The 20,251-nt window shown below is 30.2% G+C and overlaps 1 protein-coding gene and 1 long non-coding RNA gene across 8 annotated transcripts; one reads left to right on the top strand and one right to left on the bottom strand.

Moving 5' to 3' along the window:
- The first annotated feature begins 2,445 nt into the window (after positions 1 to 2,445).
- Positions 2,446 to 13,824, top strand: LOC110638398 (probable disease resistance protein At4g27220). 6 transcript variants are annotated; one of them, XM_058135402.1, is made up of 6 exons: positions 2,447 to 2,659; positions 7,819 to 10,605; positions 11,812 to 11,866; positions 12,355 to 12,395; positions 12,853 to 12,907; positions 13,416 to 13,824. In XM_058135402.1, exons 2-6 carry the CDS (start codon positions 7,820 to 7,822, stop codon positions 13,500 to 13,502), a joined length of 3,024 nt encoding a protein of 1,007 aa, XP_057991385.1. In that variant the 5' UTR covers positions 2,447 to 2,659; position 7,819; the 3' UTR covers positions 13,503 to 13,824. The 6 variants fall into 6 exon arrangements, with proteins under 6 accessions (XP_057991388.1, XP_057991389.1, XP_057991387.1 ...); XM_058135405.1 differs by lacking the exon at positions 11,812 to 11,866 and having other exon boundaries at positions 2,446 to 2,659; XM_058135406.1 differs by lacking the exon at positions 12,355 to 12,395 and having other exon boundaries at positions 2,446 to 2,659.
- An 838-nt stretch (positions 13,825 to 14,662) lies between these two features.
- On the bottom strand, positions 14,663 to 17,573 carry LOC110638396 (uncharacterized). Of its 2 annotated transcripts, none has more exons than XR_009143544.1 (4): positions 16,663 to 17,573; positions 16,193 to 16,229; positions 15,794 to 15,898; positions 14,663 to 15,062 (listed from the first exon to the last, which is right to left on the bottom strand). It is a non-coding gene; the product is annotated as an uncharacterized LOC110638396 (long non-coding RNA). The 2 variants fall into 2 exon arrangements; XR_009143543.1 differs by lacking the exon at positions 14,663 to 15,062 and adding an exon at positions 15,483 to 15,596.
- Between the last annotated feature and the right edge of the window lie 2,678 nt (positions 17,574 to 20,251).

Here is a 20,251-nt window from a genome sequence, read left to right as displayed (position 1 = left end):
ATAAAGAGATGAAAATTTAGACTAAAAAAAGAACGTAGAAATAGTCTATAAATGAGAAAAGTACAATTTTATACGCATAATATTATTTAAATATTATTATATTCATTACTTGACTTTGTTCAAATACAATAACAATTATAAAATTAATAATTTTTTATCTTATTTTATTTAAAATATATTGACTTTTAATAACTAATTAAATTTAATTTTTTATTATCATAATCTAAAATAATTATTTTTTTTTATTCATCTCATTATTCTTATAGATTATAGAAAAATATTGTTGTAGTGGTAAATAAGTTGTTGAATGTACTTTAAACTTATTTTCCTCCCAGTTTTGATACAAAACCTGATATACCAATTTCCTTGTATTCTCTCTTTCCTGCTTTCAACTCTTTCTCAAATAAAACAAAACATAATTAGAAAAATTTTCCTTCTTTTCTTTTTTAATTTTTTGGTCTCTTTGAAAGACATAATTTAGTTGAATTGAAAACTTATAACTTTGATTTACAGTTAAAAAAATGATTTGGTTTGCAATTTTTTTGTAAGAGTACATCATTTATTTGTGTTTGGAAAATTAATTTTGATAATTCAATAAGAAAAATTATAAGAATAAAAAATTCAAAGTGGCATGCTACCTTTACTATACATTATTATTGTATATAACCAGCAAGTGTACGGATCATACCAAGTAATATAAAAAGTATTGTTCTCTTGAGAATCATGTTGAGTACCAAAATGCACAGTAATTATAATTATTTAAATGATCGAATTCGAGATTGATAATTTAGAACTAACTATCGCTAAAGGTAAATATAAACTAATTAACTAAATTAAATAGTAATGAATTAAAATAATCTAGAGCTAGGGTTTCACAATTCAATTAATTACAAATTCAACCTAATTTATATAATGAATGGGAAATTATCACTTTGAAGTAAATTAATTCTAAGTTATCTTAAGTTCTCTCTCAACACACTCAAGTTATATTTTAATAAATTCAAACCCTACTTTTATGGTGATTAAATTAATTAAAACCAATTAAGTTATTGTGGTTAACTATTGAATCCACATAAAATTCAAGCCTATTTCTAGATCAAGAACTCTAAATTCAAAAATCTTGTTCATCCAATATTAATATTCACCTTTTAGTCCTTTAATTAATATTTATAATCAATATTAAGTGAAGCTCAACACATAGCTTACATTAAGAATATAAAAAATTGAATCAAATAATAAAATCTCAATTTATTGAATAGAATTAAATTAAATTCATAACTGAATTAAAAGTACTACATCCCTAATTCTAGAATAAGAAAACTACTCACTTATTGTGAGTTTTACAATCAAGTTTGTAAAATAATAAGAAAAAAAGCATGAAAAGAAAGTAGAATGAAAGAGCCTAAAATGAGAAATTGTAACTAGACTTTTGGAATTTCAATTGAAAACTTTTAGCAACTTCATAGATTCATTTCTTCCCTTGCCCGTCTCAAAGGTAATGTGCTCTATTGAAAGTAAGAAAGTTGATCCCAATGAAATCCTAACTTCTTGTTTTTATACCTTGTGAAATTCAAATTACACGAGTTAAGCCCACGTAGCTTGTTGCCTCAAATATTTTTAACTTCTTTTGTAAAAGGAGTTGCATAGGTCATATTGCCTGGGCGATGCACTTTAAAGATCTACAGTAACTCATTTGCATGGGTCATGCAATCAATTATATGACTGCTGTGATCTCTTAGGTCTTCAAAATTTTATTTTTAGGCCTCCAACTCTCCTTCAATTATACGTTTACTTTCCAGGACTTCTTAAACATACCTCATATGATATGGAAATCAAAGGATTACACCAGATTAAAGAGATTTCTAAAATACAGATAAAATACTTAAAAATTAAACAATTAAACATCTAAATATGAATAAAAGTGCAGTAAATACTATTCTAAATGTCTATACATTAAAATAAGAAATTCATATTTATTAAATATATATTTTTATTTAGTAACTAAAACAATAATAAAAAAAAGTTATTTTAGAGAACAAAAGCTTAAAATAAATGGTACATAAGTTGATCTACAAAAATACAGTATAATTTTATCCATGATATTTTTAGAATAAATGAGTTTTAGTCCCTGTAATTTATTAAAATTAATTATTTAATTTGTAATTTTTTTTTACTTAATTAAAATGTCTTTATATTTTGTAACTATTAGATTTTATCAAAGAAAATGTTAGCTAACTTATTTTAAAACATTGATCTAAATAGTAAGAATAGTTAAAATTATGTAGATTAAACACTACTATTAATATTTAAAAAATAAAAATTAAATAATTAATTTTAATATAATACAAAGACATAATAGTAATTTACCAATAGTTTAATGTTTTTCTTAAGATCTTATCCATAAAAACATGTGGTAGGCAATACTTTGTTATTTTTCTTAATGACACCTCACTTTACAAGGATGAAGGAACTTTCCTTCTTGCTTACAAAAGGAAGAAAGAAAGAAAGCAAGACGCGCTTTCTCAATAACTTCGAAGGACGCTAATCGGAATAATACATTGACTTTAATCTCTCTGGATATCTCTTCTTCCTCACAGAGGTGTTCTGATAATTGGTTCAGCTGCTTCTGATCTACATATTCACCAATTAATTAATTCAGGTACATGATGCTGCTTTTTCCCTTTGGTTTCATTTCTGGGTATTATGTTTAGAGTGGTGTTATTTGCGATTCTAATTTATAATAATCTTATGACTTAAAAAAGTAATGAATTGAATCTTGTATACATGTGTTTTTTTAATAAGTAAATAGATTCATTCTACCAAAGATCACACGATATAAAGAGTACAAAGAATTACAGAGGAGCTCAAAAATATATGTATACTTTGAAGATTCTTTTGTACAATAAATCCTGCTCTAATCTAGACAAATTATAGATCAAATCTGCAAACTCTAATCTTCGCTGGAGATTGAAATAGAGGGTTGCTCTAGCAAGCTTAACAATTTAACTATTTAGTAAATGCTTAACATAAAAATTTAAATAAAATGAATGTATATTTATATTTATAAATTATAATTAGGGGTGAGCATTCGGTTCAAACCAAAGTGAATTAAATTATGAAAATCGAATTACATATTTTAGAAAACGATCCGAATCGAAATGGATGAAAATTTGAATCGAATTGAACCACTTTATTTCGGTTCAGTTTGGTTTGATTCAAACCGATCTGTTTTGTTTTTTGATTAATTTTTTTAATTTAAACTTGATTTTGAATTTATTTGGTCTAATTTTGACTTTGGTTTGAACCTAATAACCATTAATCAATAAAATTAAATAATTTATATATATATATATATATATATATATATATATATATATATATATACATATAATTCATAAATTCTCCATAAAAATAAATCAATTCAAAATTTGGTTTGATTCGAATTGGTTTGATTGAATATATAAAATTACTATTCTGTTCGGTTCGGTTTAACTAATTTTTTTCTCTTCAAAACCGAATCGAACCGCAATAACCGAAATTTTTATAATATAAAACCGAACCGAACCAAACCTAATTATTTTAAAAACCTAACTGAATTACCAAATTAAGGCAGTTCAGTTCGATTTATTTAATTTAAACCAAATAATGCTCACCCTTAATTATAATTGCAAAAAAAATTACATTATTATCATTAATAATAATTAATTTATAATATATATATATTAAATTAAATAATAATAATAATAATAATAATAATAATAATAATAATAATAATAATTAATATGTATATATTACATAAAAATTGTATATATACTAAATAAAATTTATTAGTTTTATTATTACCACTAATGAATGTGTGACTTTTTAATTTCTTAACCTTTAACAAAAAAAATTAAATTGCGGTCGGTTATGTAACGTTGGTGAATTAGGTGAGGGCACGGAAACAGAGATTCAAACCCTTGACAAACAAAAACCTTCATAGTAGTTCCAATGCTATGCCTTAAACCACTTGACTACCTCTCCTAATCTATCCATGTTTAAATAAAACTAATATATATCTTATATTTATAAATTATAATTGTAAAAAATATACATTTTTATCGTTAATAATCATTAATATGTATATATTAAAAAAAGTTCATTAGTAGTGCTAATTAATATGTAACTTTTTAATTTATTAATGCATAATAATAAAATTTAAATAAAATTAATATATATTTATATTTATTAATCATAATTGTGAAAAATTCTTAAATTTATAACCAATAAGTTATTAAAAGTACAATCAAATAACTAAGTGGCTACCTATAATTTTAATGTATTTAATTATTTTATTTTTAATTATATTTTATTATTAATAATTAATAACTTAATGATCATATTAAATTTAGACCTGCCGCTGATAAAAATTATGAAGTTTCATACAATTTCTGGAGAGAGAGGAGTGTGGGCATTGGCTTGTTGGAGCTTTAGCTATATGCTGAAACTTGAATGGTTGTGCTTGAAGATAGAATTTGCAATTCTATGTCTCTTGCAATCCATATGATAAATCAAATGATATGTGGTTTATTATCTACTATAATACTTGTGCTTTTATATTTTCATTATAAGATGAAAAACCCCATGAGTATATTTCATCGACTGTTCTTCAATTTTGATATGGCAATTTCGTATTTCAATTAGCATTAATATATCGTTAGCATTCTGCTAATGGAGGAAATGGTAATGGCATACAACTTCAAGATACAAATTAGATAAAAATGAAAATTTTATCGCTTAAATTATAATGTATTAAATTACAAGGTGCATTTTTTAAAAGTACTCTATAAATTATTATAATGATATATACAATTTCTTGTAGAATTATAATAAATTATGGTAGATATAAGTTAATAAAAGTGGAAGTATATTAATAAAAAAAAATGTTATAAATTCACGAGAAAATAGGAGAGAAAGTGAGACTTACTATGAAAATTTCAAAAATAAAACATAATTTCGTAATTTTAAATCTTCTTATAAATACAAAAAAATTATATATCTATCTATCTATCTATATATATATATATATATATATTGCTATATAATTTTTATAAAACATATAATCAATATTAAAAAAATTAAATCTAAGAGGCATCTCACACACTATTAAAGAGTTTACAATTAAAAAAATAATATTATAAATGAATAGTAGTTTAACACATAACATTATAATATATGTTTTAATTCACTTAGAGTGTATAGAAGTGAAAGTGTATGTAATGGTGTCTTGAACTGTTAGATGAGGCATTGAAGTGGATTTAGTGGGTAGTAAGATGAAAAGAGGTTAATCTAATGATTCATATATATTAGAGAGAAGAAGGAAGGAATAGAGGCACAGAGCCTTAAGTTGAAGTGCAAAAATATCAAGGATTGTAGTCAAGTTTAGAAATCATAAGTGCAGTATCTGGACTAGGTTACAGGAAGTTCTAATAAAGTTACAAAATGGAGTTATTATTAGTAAGTGAAACCCCATTGATGGTGATAATTAAAGGAACACCTGGAGTAACAAAATAGTAGTAGGAGATATAACAAACAAGTGGAAAATAGAAGTGCTAGTCCTAGATCACTAAGAAGAACAAGGACTTGAGCTATGGCATTAGATATGATGGGAATTGACTCTAGGAAACTAGATGGTAAGAAATTATCTCTAGGATGTAGAAAGAAACAAGAATATAAGGGCTTAGTGAGCATAAGTTCGACATCCAAAAGGTGGAACTTTGGCAATCAAACCCACATGAATAATTGTGTGAACAGTAGCATAAATAGTCACATGAATAGTGAGCACCTTCATAAGTTGAAAGTCTATATTTCGGCTATCGAAATGGTCCTGCTTGCACTATGAAACTTTATGCAGTTTTGTTGAACCCTATACATGATGCTATTTTAGTGGATAGAGATTTGGAGGTTCTGTGGGTAGCATTCCCCATAATATTGTAAGGTTCACTATTTAAGTGAAGGTGATACTGAGGGTGAAAGAATAATCAGAATGGTGACAAGGAATAGCTAAAGCTAGTTATTAGGGCTTTTAGTCCCTTTTAACTAAGAGAATGAGAAAATAATAACATAGTGAAGGAGATGTTGGAATAGCTAACTGTAGGATTTAGGTTTCACAATGAAAGTAGCATCTGAGCTAGAAGCAAGGGAAGTGGAGAATAGAATAAAGTGGATAGGAATAGGGTTATGTTGCGAATTTCAGAACTACTACACCAATTAAGGATAGCATCAAAGGAAATGGGTATACTTAAGTCAAACCTAGTGATTTTGTAGTAGCAGCTGATATAATTTTGTATTTGATGTGTTTCCTTTATAGCAACTACCATAATTTTTAATAGTTGCTAGTATAGTTTTATAATTATATTTTCTTTTTATTTTGATTAATTTGCGACTTGGCGATTTTTTAATAGTCGTTGATATAATTTTTATTTGATATATTTTTTTAATAACAACTCATAAATATAATTTTTTAATAGCATTTGATACAATTTTTTTAATAAAGAATATAAATATAAATAGTGTTTAATTTTAAATTTTGAAAAAAATTAAAATTATATTGCTTTTTAAGTTGACTAATATGACACATGGCTATTTTTTAGTAGCAGTTGATATAATTTTATATTTGGTGTAATTTTTCAGTAGTAACTGATATAATTTTATTGTAGCAGTTGATATAATTTTGTAATAACAGTTAGATATAATTTTTTAATAATAGCTTATATAATCATAAAATTACATTATTTTTTAAGTTTATCAATATGGCATATAGTATTTTTTAATATCACTTGATATAATTTTATAATAATAGTTGATAAAATTTTGTATTTAATATAATCACTTGATATATTATTTCTTTTAATATGTCATGTGGTAGTTTTGAAAGATCTTTATTAAACTAAGTGACACACTTTTATAAGTTATTTTTTGCTAAGTGACAATTTTTGAGGAGTCCCTGTTAAATTAGGTAACACACTTTTATAGGCTAATTTTTAGGGTTTATTAAAAAAAAAAAAATTTGTGTTCCTACTTCTCTGCTATATGTGTCCAGCTATGACTACAAACCAAGTTATTAAATCAAATTAAATCGAAATAATTTCATTTGATTGATTCGATTTTTTTAAAATCAATTTTAGTTTTATATTTTAAAAAATTTAGTCTATTTAATTTGATTAGTTCCATTCTGATTTGAAATTGCTCATCCCTAAGCAACTATGTAAATGACGTATAGATTTGTGGTTGTCTCCATAGGTACCACTAGTATGCTATATATTTCAGTTGGCTTATTAGTAAAAACAAAAATTCAAAGATTTTCTATTATTTTTTTTATAATTATAGTTATTTGTTTTAATTTTATAATTTTAGTGTAATTACAAAGATTTTTTTTTAAGTCTAATGTCAAAATTGGAGAGATCAATTATATTATCAAAATCCTGTTAGGTAAAGTGGTTTAGAACAAATTTTAAACTTGGACCATATAAACACTTTACCTTAAAATTAGAATAAAATTACCAAAAAGAAAAGATTTCATTATAATAGTAAAAACTTGAAAAGTTTTGAATTTTTTATTATTTCGTCTATTTTTGTTGTATTTTTCATGATGAAAGGTTTATTTTTATTTTTTTTCTTTGTGGTTATTATTTTTCTAAATTTGATGGATTGTAATGCTTGCGATTGGCAATTACTATTTTTCATAAGTAACATAGGCCTTTTGTTTGAAAAATTGCTGAACACATTTGTTTTGTACTTTACTATTTTATATAATATATTTCCATTTTTTTGTTTTAGGATGGATCTGCTGGGACAAGCCATAATTTCGACAGCGGATTATAATTTAAACTTTGAGGAAAAAAAGCAAGCTCTCAAAAGAAAGTTGGAACGACTAGAAAGCATGGAAATTGATGTAATTAAAGAACTAGAAGGTGCAGAGTCCAGGAGTAGCAAGAAACGGAAGAATGAAGTTCAAAATTGGCTGAATAATGTAGGAAGGCTGAAAAATGACATCGGAACCATGGAACTAGAAGCAGGACCAGGTCTTCGGAGGATACAGTTAGGAAAGCTTATAGAGAAAAAGACGGAAAATGTTGAAGATCTTATTGATCAAAGAGTTAAGTTTCAAGGAGGGCTTCTACTTGATGTGCAAGAGTGTAGGGGAGATGCATTGTTTGCCCCAGAACTAGTGGGTCAAGAATTTCAAGAAAATTTTGACAAGATTCAGGAATTTTTAATGATGGATGATGTCTCTGTCATTGGCATTTGGGGGATGGGAGGAGTGGGTAAAACCACGCTGGTAGCACATATTCATAACGTGCTTCTCCAAAGGCAGGAAAATGTTTATTGGGTTACTGTATCGCAAGACCTTAGCATTTATAAATTGCAGAATTCTATTGCCAAAACTATTGGCTTTGATCTTTCCAACGAAGATGATTTGAAGAAAAGAGCAGCAAAGTTGTCAAAAGCATTGAGTGAGAAACAAGAATTTGTTCTCATTCTGGATGATTTATGGAACTATTTTCCTCTAAAGGAAGTGGGAATACTTGCTCGAGAGAAAGGATGCAAGTTGATTCTTACAACTCGTATGTTAGATGTTTGTCGACAGATGGAATGCCAGGAAACAATAAAAGTGAAGTCTCTGCCCGAATTTGAAGCTTGGCAATTGTTCCAGGATAAGCTAGGAAAACCACTATCCCTAGATGTTATGGAGATTGCAAAATCTATTGCAAGCGAATGTGCTGGTTTGCCTCTTGGAATTATAACAATAGCTGCAAGCATGAGGGGAGCGGATGATATTTGTGAGTGGAGGAATGCATTAAGAAAATTGCAAGAATCAAAAGTTAGAGAAGGTGAAATGGAAAATGAGGTTTTCCAAGCATTGAAATTCAGTTATAATCGCTTGAATAATTCATCATTGCAACAATGCTTCTTATATTGTGGATTATATCCAGAAGATCATCCTATAGCTAGGGACAATGTAATAGAGTATTTGATTGATGAAGGAGTAATAAGAGGAGAAAGCAGGCAAGCAAAATTGGATGAGGGCCATACCATGCTCAACAGACTTGTAAGGGTTTGCTTATTGGAAGAAGATTCATATTTTGTGAAGATGCATGACTTGGTTAGGGATATGGCCATCCAAATAATGGAAATCGATCCACGAGTAGTTGTTAAAGCGGGTAAAGAGTTAGCTGAAATGCCGGATTTGAGGAATTGGTCAAAGAATCTTGTGAGAATTTCTCTAATGTGCAATCGCATACCGGAAATTTCTTTTGGTTATTCACCTGCTTTTCCCAACCTTTCAACACTGTTGTTGTGTGAAAATTTCAGGTTAAGATTTATTGAATATTCTTTCTTCGAGCAATTGCATGGGCTCAAGGTGCTTGATCTTTCACAAACAGGTATTGAAGAATTGCCGGGTTCCATCTCATATTTGGTGAATCTAAGTGCATTATTGCTCAGAGAATGTCTGGGGCTACGTTGCTTACCATCATTAGCCCAACTTAGTGCATTGAAGAAGTTGGATCTCTATGACTCCAGAGTTGAAAAATTGCCTGAAGGAATAGAATGGCTGTCCAATCTCAGTTATTTGGATCTGGGTTTTACATATCTGGAGTTAACGCCAGGGATACTACCAAAATTGTCCCATATGCAATTCCTTGCGCTGCCATTAATCACAGTTAAAGAAGAGGAGGTAGCATCTTTGAGGAAGTTGGAAACTTTGAAATGCATTTTCTACGATGTGGGTGAGTTCAACAAATACCGGACTTCAACAAGTGCGCCCAATCTAAGCTCATACCAGATTATTGTTGGACAGGTCAGGGAAAGAGTTTTACGTTTTATCACAACAGATTTGAAAACATATGTGAAAACTGTAACTTTTTGCGAGTGCGGTGTCAGCGATGGAGAAGATGCCCCGCATATCCCAAAAGATGTCCAATATCTGCGCTTTATACGTTGCGACGTCCAAAGAATCATCTCATGCTTGAAGATTGTAACTGAGCTCAAGCGCCTAAAAATTGACGATTGTGACGGGACAGAATGTTGCGACATCCAAAGATTCATCTCCCGCTCCATACCATTGTCAACACCTCAAAATACCTTTTCCCTTCTTCAAGCACTTGAAATACATTTTTGCCGAGGAATAAAAAAGTTGTTCCCTCCAGTCGTGCTGGCAAACCTTCAAAACCTGGAAGCTATTTCTGTTGACTTTTGTGAAAATATGGAGGAGCTGATAGCAATGGATGAAGAACAAGAAACCCATGATAGCAATGGTGGCAATATTGCTCAATTAATTCTCCCAAAATTACAGCATTTTGATTTGAGACACTTACCACAAATGAAGAGCATTTATGGTGGAAAATTGGTTTGCAACTCCCTCAAAGTAATTTTGGTGGTCGAGTGTCCAAAGCTAAAGCAGATGCCGCTCTCTCTGATCACGCTGGTCAATGGCCAACCGATTCCTCTCCCTTCTCTTCAAATAGTAGAGTTATACCCGGAGGAATTGTGGGAGTCCATTGAGTTTGAACGTCCTGACGCCAAGAACATCCTGCGCAGCATACAGCGTCCAGTGCACTGGAGGTAGGTTAAACTGCTTCATCCTCACTCTTCCATTTCTTTCATTCAATCATCTCGAGTTTTATTCGTAACTATACTTCCTCTAAGAGTTGAGCAGAAACAAACGATATTAGTCTATCAGATCATCATTAATAGGCTTATTCCAAGCACCTTTTTTCTACCCTTTGTATGGTTGGAGGAAGGTATTGAGAATGGGTAGAAATAAAGGAAGAGTCGGGAAAGAAGGATTTTTGTTTTCCATTTTTCTATGCTGGATGACGTAAAGAAACAAATGATTTTCCAGTCATTTTGGTTATTGAGAAACTTGTGAAAATATAAATTTATTAATATTTTCCAGTCAATTTCTATGTTTTCCATCTTTCTGGCCCTTTTCACACCAATTTTTGAACTTTTTATTGGATAAGTTTTGGTGAAGTTGGAGGATTAAAATTGACATTCTTCTTTCTCATGCGCATGTCTAAGTATTTTTAATTGATTTATTAATAAAAAATAATATCTTTTAGAAAATATAAATGTTATTAATTTTAATTATATTGAAAATATTTTATTAAAAATTAAATAATGCATATATTATGTTAAAAAAATTATCATACTAATTAATTTTTAATTTTTTATAAACATATTATATTAAATAAAATTAAAAAATAAACTATACCATATAAATGTAATTTACATATTAAATAAATATAATTGACACACTGCAAATCAAATTAATTTACTAATTAAGCCTATCTCTATGTATCCTTATTAAGTTGCAAATCGCATACTCATCCCACGACTCGAGGATACCGTGTAGTAGGTTAGTATATATATATATATATTTTGTTTAATATTTTGATGATCATCTAATTAGCTTCTTATCAAAATCACTTGGGAATGATGCTATAATCAGTTTCTTTTCATGATCATCTCACATGATCTTTTCAAATGGATGTCTACGTCTATTTGCATGCGAATGCTGCATGGGGCTCTTAAATGTTTTCACTCCTTGCGCGCTAATAGTCACTCTAGAATTTTTATTTTTTTGTTTTTAAAATATGTATATTAATGGAATGTGGGCTCATTTTATGCTGAACGTTGGTTACATGGGGCTTTATGTAGTTGGACTTTTTATGTCATAATAGCCACCCTAGAAATTCTTTTTGTCTTTCATTGGGTAGACCATTGAACATTGAGCTGCTTTTATGCTGAACTTCGGTTCAAAAACAGGGGAGTTTGGAAACTGCAACTTGAGGTTCAGAGGCGACTCCATGAACAGCTTGAGGTATGCTATTGGTATTTGAACTCCGATTTCTCTCTCTTGCAGTTTTGGCATCTTAAATATTTTCCAGTCAATTTCTATGTTTTCCATCTTTCTGGCCCTTTTCACACCAATTTTTGAACTTTTTATTGGATGAGTTTTGGTGAAGTTGGAGGATTAAAATTGACATTCTTCTTTCTCATGCGCATGTCTAAGTATTTTTAATTGATTTATTAATAAAAAATAATATCTTTTAGAAAATATAAATGTTATTAATTTTAATTATATTTAAAATATTTTATTAAAAATTAAATAATGCATATATTATGTTGAAAAAATTATCATACTAATTAATTTTAAATTTTTTATAAACATATTATATTAAATAAAATTAAAAAATAAACTATACCATATAAATGTAATTTACATATTAAATAAATATAATTGACACACTGCAAATCAAATTAATTTACTAATTAAGCCTATCTCTATGTATCCTTATTACGTTGCAGATCGCATACTCATCCCACGACTCGAGGATACCGTGTAGTAGGTTAGTGTATATATATATATATATATATATATATATATATATATATATATATATATATATTTTTTTTTTTTTGTTTAATATTTTGATGATCATCTAATTAGCTTCTTATCAAAATCACTTGGGAATGATGCTATAATCAGTTTCTTTTCATGATCATCTCACATGATCTTTTGAAATGGATGTCTACTTCTATTTGTATGCGAATGCTGCATGGGGCTCTTAAATGTTTTCACTCCTTGCGCGCTAATAGCCACTCTAGAATTTTTATTTTTTTGTTTTTAAAATATGTATATTAATGGAATGTGGGCTCATTTTATGCTGAACGTTGGTTACATGGGGCTTTATGTAGTTGGACTTTTTATGTCATAATAGCTACCGTAGAAATTCTTTTTGTCTTTCATTGGGTAGACCATTGAACATTGAGCTGCTTTTATGCTGAACTTCGGTTCAAAAACAGGGGAGTTTTGGAACTGCAACTTGAGATTCAGAGGCGACTCCATGAACAGCTTGAGGTATGCTATTGGTATTTGAACTCCGATTTCTCTCTCTTGCAGTTTTGGCATCTTAAATATTAATTAAGGCTATATTCAAGAATCAAGCAAGACAACTATTTCTTTTTGAAAACCTGCATGATGTCAAAATTTGGGTACCTTAGCCTTCCTGTAAAGCTTGCTAGCTTTCAAGTACACCAAACCATGAAACTTTTAATCCACTTTGCTTCAAGTTCAAGTTAGCCTTTGGGATAGCTCATATGATTCACTTTTCCTTTTGCGTCTTTTACCCTAGATAAGAACTAATTTTCATATATGCTCTCATGGTGCATTTTCTAGATTTTCTAATCTTCTAAGTGAGGTGCTCCATTCCTCTCTTTGTTGATTAGGTAGAAACCATGTGATATTTTGCGCTATAAATAGCCATGTATTGCTGAAAGCATGTAAGAAAGAAAAACAAGAAATCAATCTCTGTTTCAGCAGAAATCTCTTTCATTTTTCTTAGTTTTTCTTCCTTAAAATCCAACAGAGAATAAGAAAGATGTGGGATGAGAAGTCCAAGGCTTCTTCCTCTTCCATGGATGACCCTTCACCCCACAGTCAAATGCAAAATTAAATGGAAGTCTCAGAGCCGGAACATGCCAAAATTGTGGTTGGTAGAAGCGATGGTTGTGTTACACTGGAAGAAAGCTCCCAGAGTGTAAGCAGAAAGCACAAGGCTCTAGAAAACAGAACTGACAAGAATCTTGAGCCAAAAGATGATGAATCTAGTCCAGCATCAACAAAGCGACCAAGAGCAGATGAAACTGCATTACAATCAACCCTCTGCATTTAATTGATCATTTATAAAAATGACATTTTACTTATCCTGGATGTGTCATTTGTTAAGCCTGGAAATGGATAATCATTGATGGAAACAAGGAAATTTTGGAACTCAAGGTCTTGCCTTTATTTTCCATCAGATGCAAAATGATTTTCCCTGCTATTGACTTTTCCAATCGAGGTTTGAATTTGAATTAGGATATGGAAATGCACAGCTGGAACTTTCAACTGCAGTCTGAGAATGGTAGAGGAAACACCGTTACTGGAAGCATTACCTGGAATTAAGCTTGATGAAATTGTCTGCATTTCATTGTTAATAATAGTAAACTAGAAATAGGCCTGTGTTGCTGGAATAATGGACAATCATTTGAAGGAAGGTGATGCTTTAGATTCCCAAAACAAATATTCAACTAACAACTAATAAATTGAATTTTAATATCAATTTGAAAACAACCGTATGTACAATAAACAGAGCAACTCACAATGAAAATGGTCGTAATTAACTCATCCATCCATCTATTCTTCTCAAGAAGATGACCAATGAGAATGCAAGAATAGAGAAGTGCCATGAAGTTAAAGAATCAATAGGGGCTACATCAGGTTCCAATTTCCCTAACAATTTCAGGATTACTGATCCCAAGCTGAACCAGATTTCAAAAGTGAAAGAATTATCTCAATATTTTTGAACATAGAATTTAGCACAAATGATTAAAAATAATAATTATAAAAATTAAAAGCAAGAAAAGATACAAAATTCCACATTAAGAGTACACCACAAAGAAACTATCAAAATGACATTCTCATTAATCAGAAAGGCAGGGATTTGAGGTGCTTCATGGTCTTGGATTGCAAAAATTCAATACAAAGAATTATATCTGAAATGATGATTTCCACAAAGATTAATCTGTTTGGGAGCAAAATTCCCGCCTTTGTATTAATGTCAAAAGGTTGGCGTACTTGAAAGCTGACTCCGCGGATGCTTATCATTTCACAGATATGGTGAGACAATGAGGTAGTCATTTCTTTATCTGAACTGTATAAACTATAGACTATCAACAAGAGTTAAAAATTAAATTTGTGACCCAATTAATGTGGCTCAGTTGAAGGATTACAAACTAAGGGGAGAAGAAAGATATGCAGGGATCAAATATCATTTTTATCTTATGTTTGGTTCATGAAGCCTTCCAATTGTAAAGCAGAAAGCTGAAGCATCCAATGCGGTGCGAGTCATCAGGTTAGCTGTCTTGGATAGGAACTAATGGTCGTCTGCCTCCACATATATCAGGGAGCTGGCTCTCATCAATGTCATCAAGTAGAGTGCAATTCAAATTTTTTTGTTCTGAACAAAACTTATCTGCAAAAATTTGGTAATAATTTACTCACGTACAGAAATATAGTGAACAAAAAAACATCCCAAGCAATTGCACTTGCTCACTCAACATCTAAAGATATTGAACATCGAAACATTTAGATTTGGGATAGTGCTGCGGTGGACCTTGATATATTTCAACTTTTGATTTGGAATCTAATCCTAAAAATATTTGCCAAGTTTCTGCTTGTTTGAGGGAATATATTTTTCTTGAAAACAATTTGTTTTTTTTTTTGTGCTTTTTGGTGTTTAGAGTGCATAGGAAAGTTGGTCTATTAGAAAATATTTTCCTAATCAATGGAAAAACTAAGCCATGTTCAAAGAAAATAACTTCCTTTTTTCCCAAAGAAAAAAAGAACATCTTTGAATTTTGACAAACTCACTAAAAGGAAAGAAAGACGATCCATAACTTCTTTTTGGTTTTGGTATCAATGAATGGGTAAAAACCTTCTATGCTGTCATGAATATGTAAGGCAAATGGACTATGAACAATTTGTATAGCCTTTCTGGGTAACAGTCCTGTCACATAAACAATTACATCACCACTATCCATAAGTATTTTTAACTGCTACTCCATTATTGTGTAATTACCAAGCTGCAAAAATTAACATGCCTATGTAGAAGCGATGCTTCGGAAAGAGAGAAGAACTAAAATAGAATCGATTGGCACAAATATAAATGCATTAAATTGAGTGGTGCAAGGTGGAATATCACACCTTTAGTACTAATAGTGTAGCTATATATCCACAAATGTCACTGCTAGTATATTCCCATCGTTCAAGATCTGCAATGGCAACAAATTTTCCTTTCGAGTTGGCATTCTGCAACCCCAGACAGAGATTGCGTAAGCTTGACTAATGGGCTAACTTAGCCAATATCTGATAATTAAATTAACCATGTTCTATGAAATAATGAGGGGATTGAAATGGAAATTAGGAGTTCTATTTACACAAGAGAATGTTTTGTATATGATATTTTTCTGAGACATAACTACAACTAACTTGCTCAATTTGCATGGTCAATTTTTGCTTTTGGAGAATAACACGTTGATATCAATTTGCACAGATTGTGTAATTTCATGGAGATCCAAAGTCATAAAAGAAAAATAGAATTACCTTTCACATATTCTTTCAAGAGTAAAGGCTACAAAACCTGCAAGGATAAAACGCATCCCAAGTTTAATACGTGAGCAATTAGTTACAATAGGATGCTTTAATATTCTGTATTTAATGCGAAGATAAAAAAAAAATAATAATAAATAATTTGAATGAGGCAATTCTGAAGAATTCTAGTCAGATAAAATTCAGTTTCTAAGCTTAAAGCATACGCTTGAACTCCATCAACCATCTGTTTGGCACCAAAAACAACCATCTGTATAAACAAGCATTTTATTTGAAAAAATAAAAAATTTCTCACTAGTGATCTTGAGAAATTGCATTTCAACCTATCATTTATACACATTTCAACCTGTCATTCAACCTGTCATTCATAATTCATCTCGAGGAAACCGCCAAATGCCAATACGGAATTAATAATCCCTTGTTTAGGAGAATTTTTTTTAGAAAAGCAATAACAGAATACTTACAATTCTATGTCCAAATTGAAGAACGCTTTGGTAATGGATCCTTTGATGGAACTGAAATAGTGCAGAGATTTAGTAACACCATATAGCAATATATGACACTAAGAAAATGTCGAGCAAGTATGCAAAAACTTAACAATCAAATAGGGAATTGTTAGGATTAATTGTTATACATGTACTACTATAAATAGGGAATTGAGTTGTAATTTTGGATATCAATCAAATAATTCAAGAATTCTCTGGAGTCTCTCTTTATCTGTCTCTCTCCCACGATCTCTCTATTTCTCCCCTTATTCTTCTCCCTTTCTTCCCCCTTTCCTCTGTTTTCCTTCCCTTTCTTCTATTTTCTTTCCCCCTTCCTCTATTTTCTGTTTGGTTGTGGCATGGTCACAACAATTGTTATCAGAGCCCAACGATTCTAAGGACCTGACTATTGCTTCTTTAGCAAAACTGTTGAAAAAGAAACAAGTGAGGGGAAACTCCAAGCTTCTAAGTCTTGAGGAACGAATGCAATCTTGGGAGCAGAAAATTCAAGACTAGAGCTAGGAAATGCATGCAACCTTCGAGATGGACCAATAATGGAAGCGAGAACTGAATAAAAAAAATGAATCAAATCTTGGAATTACTAGCTCAAGAATTGGGTCTTGCCATTGCCACTACAAGGGTGAACAAATCTAGATTGTTCAAATCTTGAAGAAGAAGATTGTAATTCTTAGGGCGGTGATGATCTGGCCTTCTACAAAGAAGGCTCTGCGAAAATTGATTGCTCCAATCTTGAAGAATAAGACAAGGATTGTGATGGCAATGAAGATCAGTTTTTTGCCCTCAGATTGAATTCTTCTTTCCAAGGGTTTGCTGAAGGAATGGAATCTTCAATTCAAGATGGTAATAATTAAATTGTTGAACTATCATACCTCAAGAGCTGAGTTAGGCTAAGCAAGGGCAAGGCTTGCCCTCCCTTATCCCTCAAATCTCAATTTTTTTTACACCTTTTTTTACACCCTAGGGATGTAAACAGAGAGAATGTACGCAGGGAAGGTGAGGACTGAAAATTATTTTATTTTTTATTTTTCTATTGTATTCTTAATTTTTTATTAAAAATCTAATTATATCCATTAAAAATAAACCTAGCGTATTACTACAAATAAATGTCTTCTCTCTTAAGTGGTCATACATTGTTTCTCTGTTTTCAATAATTTGTTTTTAAATAATTTGCTGCAATTATTATACTTCAATTATTATTTTTTTATTTGTTCTTTCAATAGTTTGTTTCAATTATTATGTTTCAATTATCATTTTTTTTCTAAATAATCTATTTTTTATTCAATCTTTGTTAGATTTGCGCATTATTATTTTGATCTATTAATTTTATGATTTATTTATAGTGGGCCATTATTATTTATAAATTTAAGATTTATTATAATGAGTTTACTATTTAATAAATTATCTAATAAAAAATAGTATTTTTGTACTTCTAATAATTATTTATCCTTCTTTCACCTCTTTCCAAACATGAAAAATATACATTACATTTCCTTACATTTTCATTATTTCACCTCTTTCCAAACATGAGATTTTTTTTATTGTAACCCTCTTCACCCTTCCCCTTCCTTACCCTCCCTTATCCTTCCATTAATTACTCTTCCCTCATCCCATCCAAACAGAGCCTAAGGAACTTTACATCAGAATTTTTTCTTGTTGTTGGGGTTGTTCTGGGGAAGAAATGAAGCAATGGAGGGAAGAAATTAGGGGAAAGGCATCAGTCTTATGGTGGTTGTGATATGGAATTGCAATTGAATAATCACGTGATCCTTAAAGAAGAGGGGTTTGAAATGTGGAGAAGACAAAGGAAGGAGATGAATCTTTATCACAAGAGGACCTCTACCATGAAGTATTCGTAAAAATGACCAAGTTGCTTTTCTTGAAATTATTATACAAAAATTCAGCAAGTGTGAAAGCAAGAAAAAGGAGGACAGTAATGGACAGTGCATAATGAATTGAGTAGGGATGATTTTCAAGGGGAGGTTAATTGTTAGGATTGTTATACATGGGCTGGCATAAATAGGGAATTGAATCGTAATTTTGATATCAATCAAATAATTCGAGAATATGTCTTTCAATCTTTCTCAATCAAATAATTCAAGAATGTGTCTCTCTATCTTTCTCTCTCTCTCTCTCTCCCTCAATCTCTCTATTTCTCCTCCCCCCCCCCCCCCCTCCTTTTGAAGGAGCGGAAGCGTGAAAAACACAAGTTTATACCATTGAATTCAAAAATTTTCACCTAGGGTCACATGCATCATGCAAGATTTATTTTTATCTATTTGATTTCAATGATAAACAACATATTAAAACTCTTTTAATATGTTTTTGAATCTGTATTTGCCATTTAAGATTTTAAAATTAATCAGATTAATTTTAGAACCCTATATTAAATCAAGAATAAATACACTAACTTCTTGATGCACTGCAGTGTATTTGTGCCTTTCATATGCGTTTTTAGGACACCAGATGTTGTCCCTCTAGCTTGTCCACACCAAGAACACCTATGGCAGCCCTTGAACAGCTTCTAAAGCTTTTTCTATTATTTAGAAAATCAAGTTCTGCCTTTTAAGAGATTAAAGATGTAAACAGAACACTAGAAATAATTTTTAGTATTTTTTATTCAAGAGATTGTTTGCTAATCTCTTGGAATAGATGAGAGAAGAAGATGAAGAAGAGAGAAACCTTCTTGGGTGGCAGCACCAAAGAGAATAGCTACTGGTTGTATTTTTTCTCTTCATAACAACACTTATCTAGCTAGGTTAACACATTAAACCCTTACCACATGTCACCCTCTGATTGGTTCTAGGTTTAATTGACCCAATCACATTGTGCCAAGTGTCAAACCTATATTTAATCTTAATTTTAATCATCTTACATGATTAAAAGACATTTAGCAAACTTATGTGTAATGCCATGTATCACCATCTCATGGTGCCATATGTCACCCTGTGAAATGACTAAAATGCCCATGTGTCTTAATTTTGAGTTCTCAACCCAAAATAATTATTTCTCTTCTTCTAATCAATTTATATCAAATATAAATCAATTAATTAATCTTTATTAATTAATTTCTCATTAATTAAATTCATATTTAAATACTTTAAATATAAATTTAACTTATATTGTACATCCAATAATCTAGATTGGTTTCAAGTCATGCTAGGGACTTTGCAATCTAATTACAAACCAAACCAATTTAATTAATCAATTAAACTCTTTAATTAATTAATTAAATCATATTTAATTAGGTGATTACTTGTGTATGTGTGTGACTTACTAGGCTCATCACTAATTGGCAAAGAGATATGATATCAACTCTTAATATCATCAGAACTCTTTCTTACCATAAATGATTTCTCTAAATCATTTTATGCACCTCATAGACCATGGTTATCACCTAGCATAGCATGCTATGGCCACCCAATCAGTAATAAGGTTTACCTTAAATGAACGTATAATCATATGTTACCATGCACTAGAATCTCTCTGTTACAAAATCCCAACTCAAGCTGGAGTCATGGTTTGTGTCAAACCCCATTTGCTATGAATA

Source organism: Hevea brasiliensis, chromosome 14, assembly GCF_030052815.1.
Source record: "Hevea brasiliensis isolate MT/VB/25A 57/8 chromosome 14, ASM3005281v1, whole genome shotgun sequence".
Lineage (NCBI taxonomy): Eukaryota > Viridiplantae > Streptophyta > Magnoliopsida > Malpighiales > Euphorbiaceae > Hevea > Hevea brasiliensis.
This window is presented reverse-complemented; position numbering and strand designations above follow the sequence as displayed.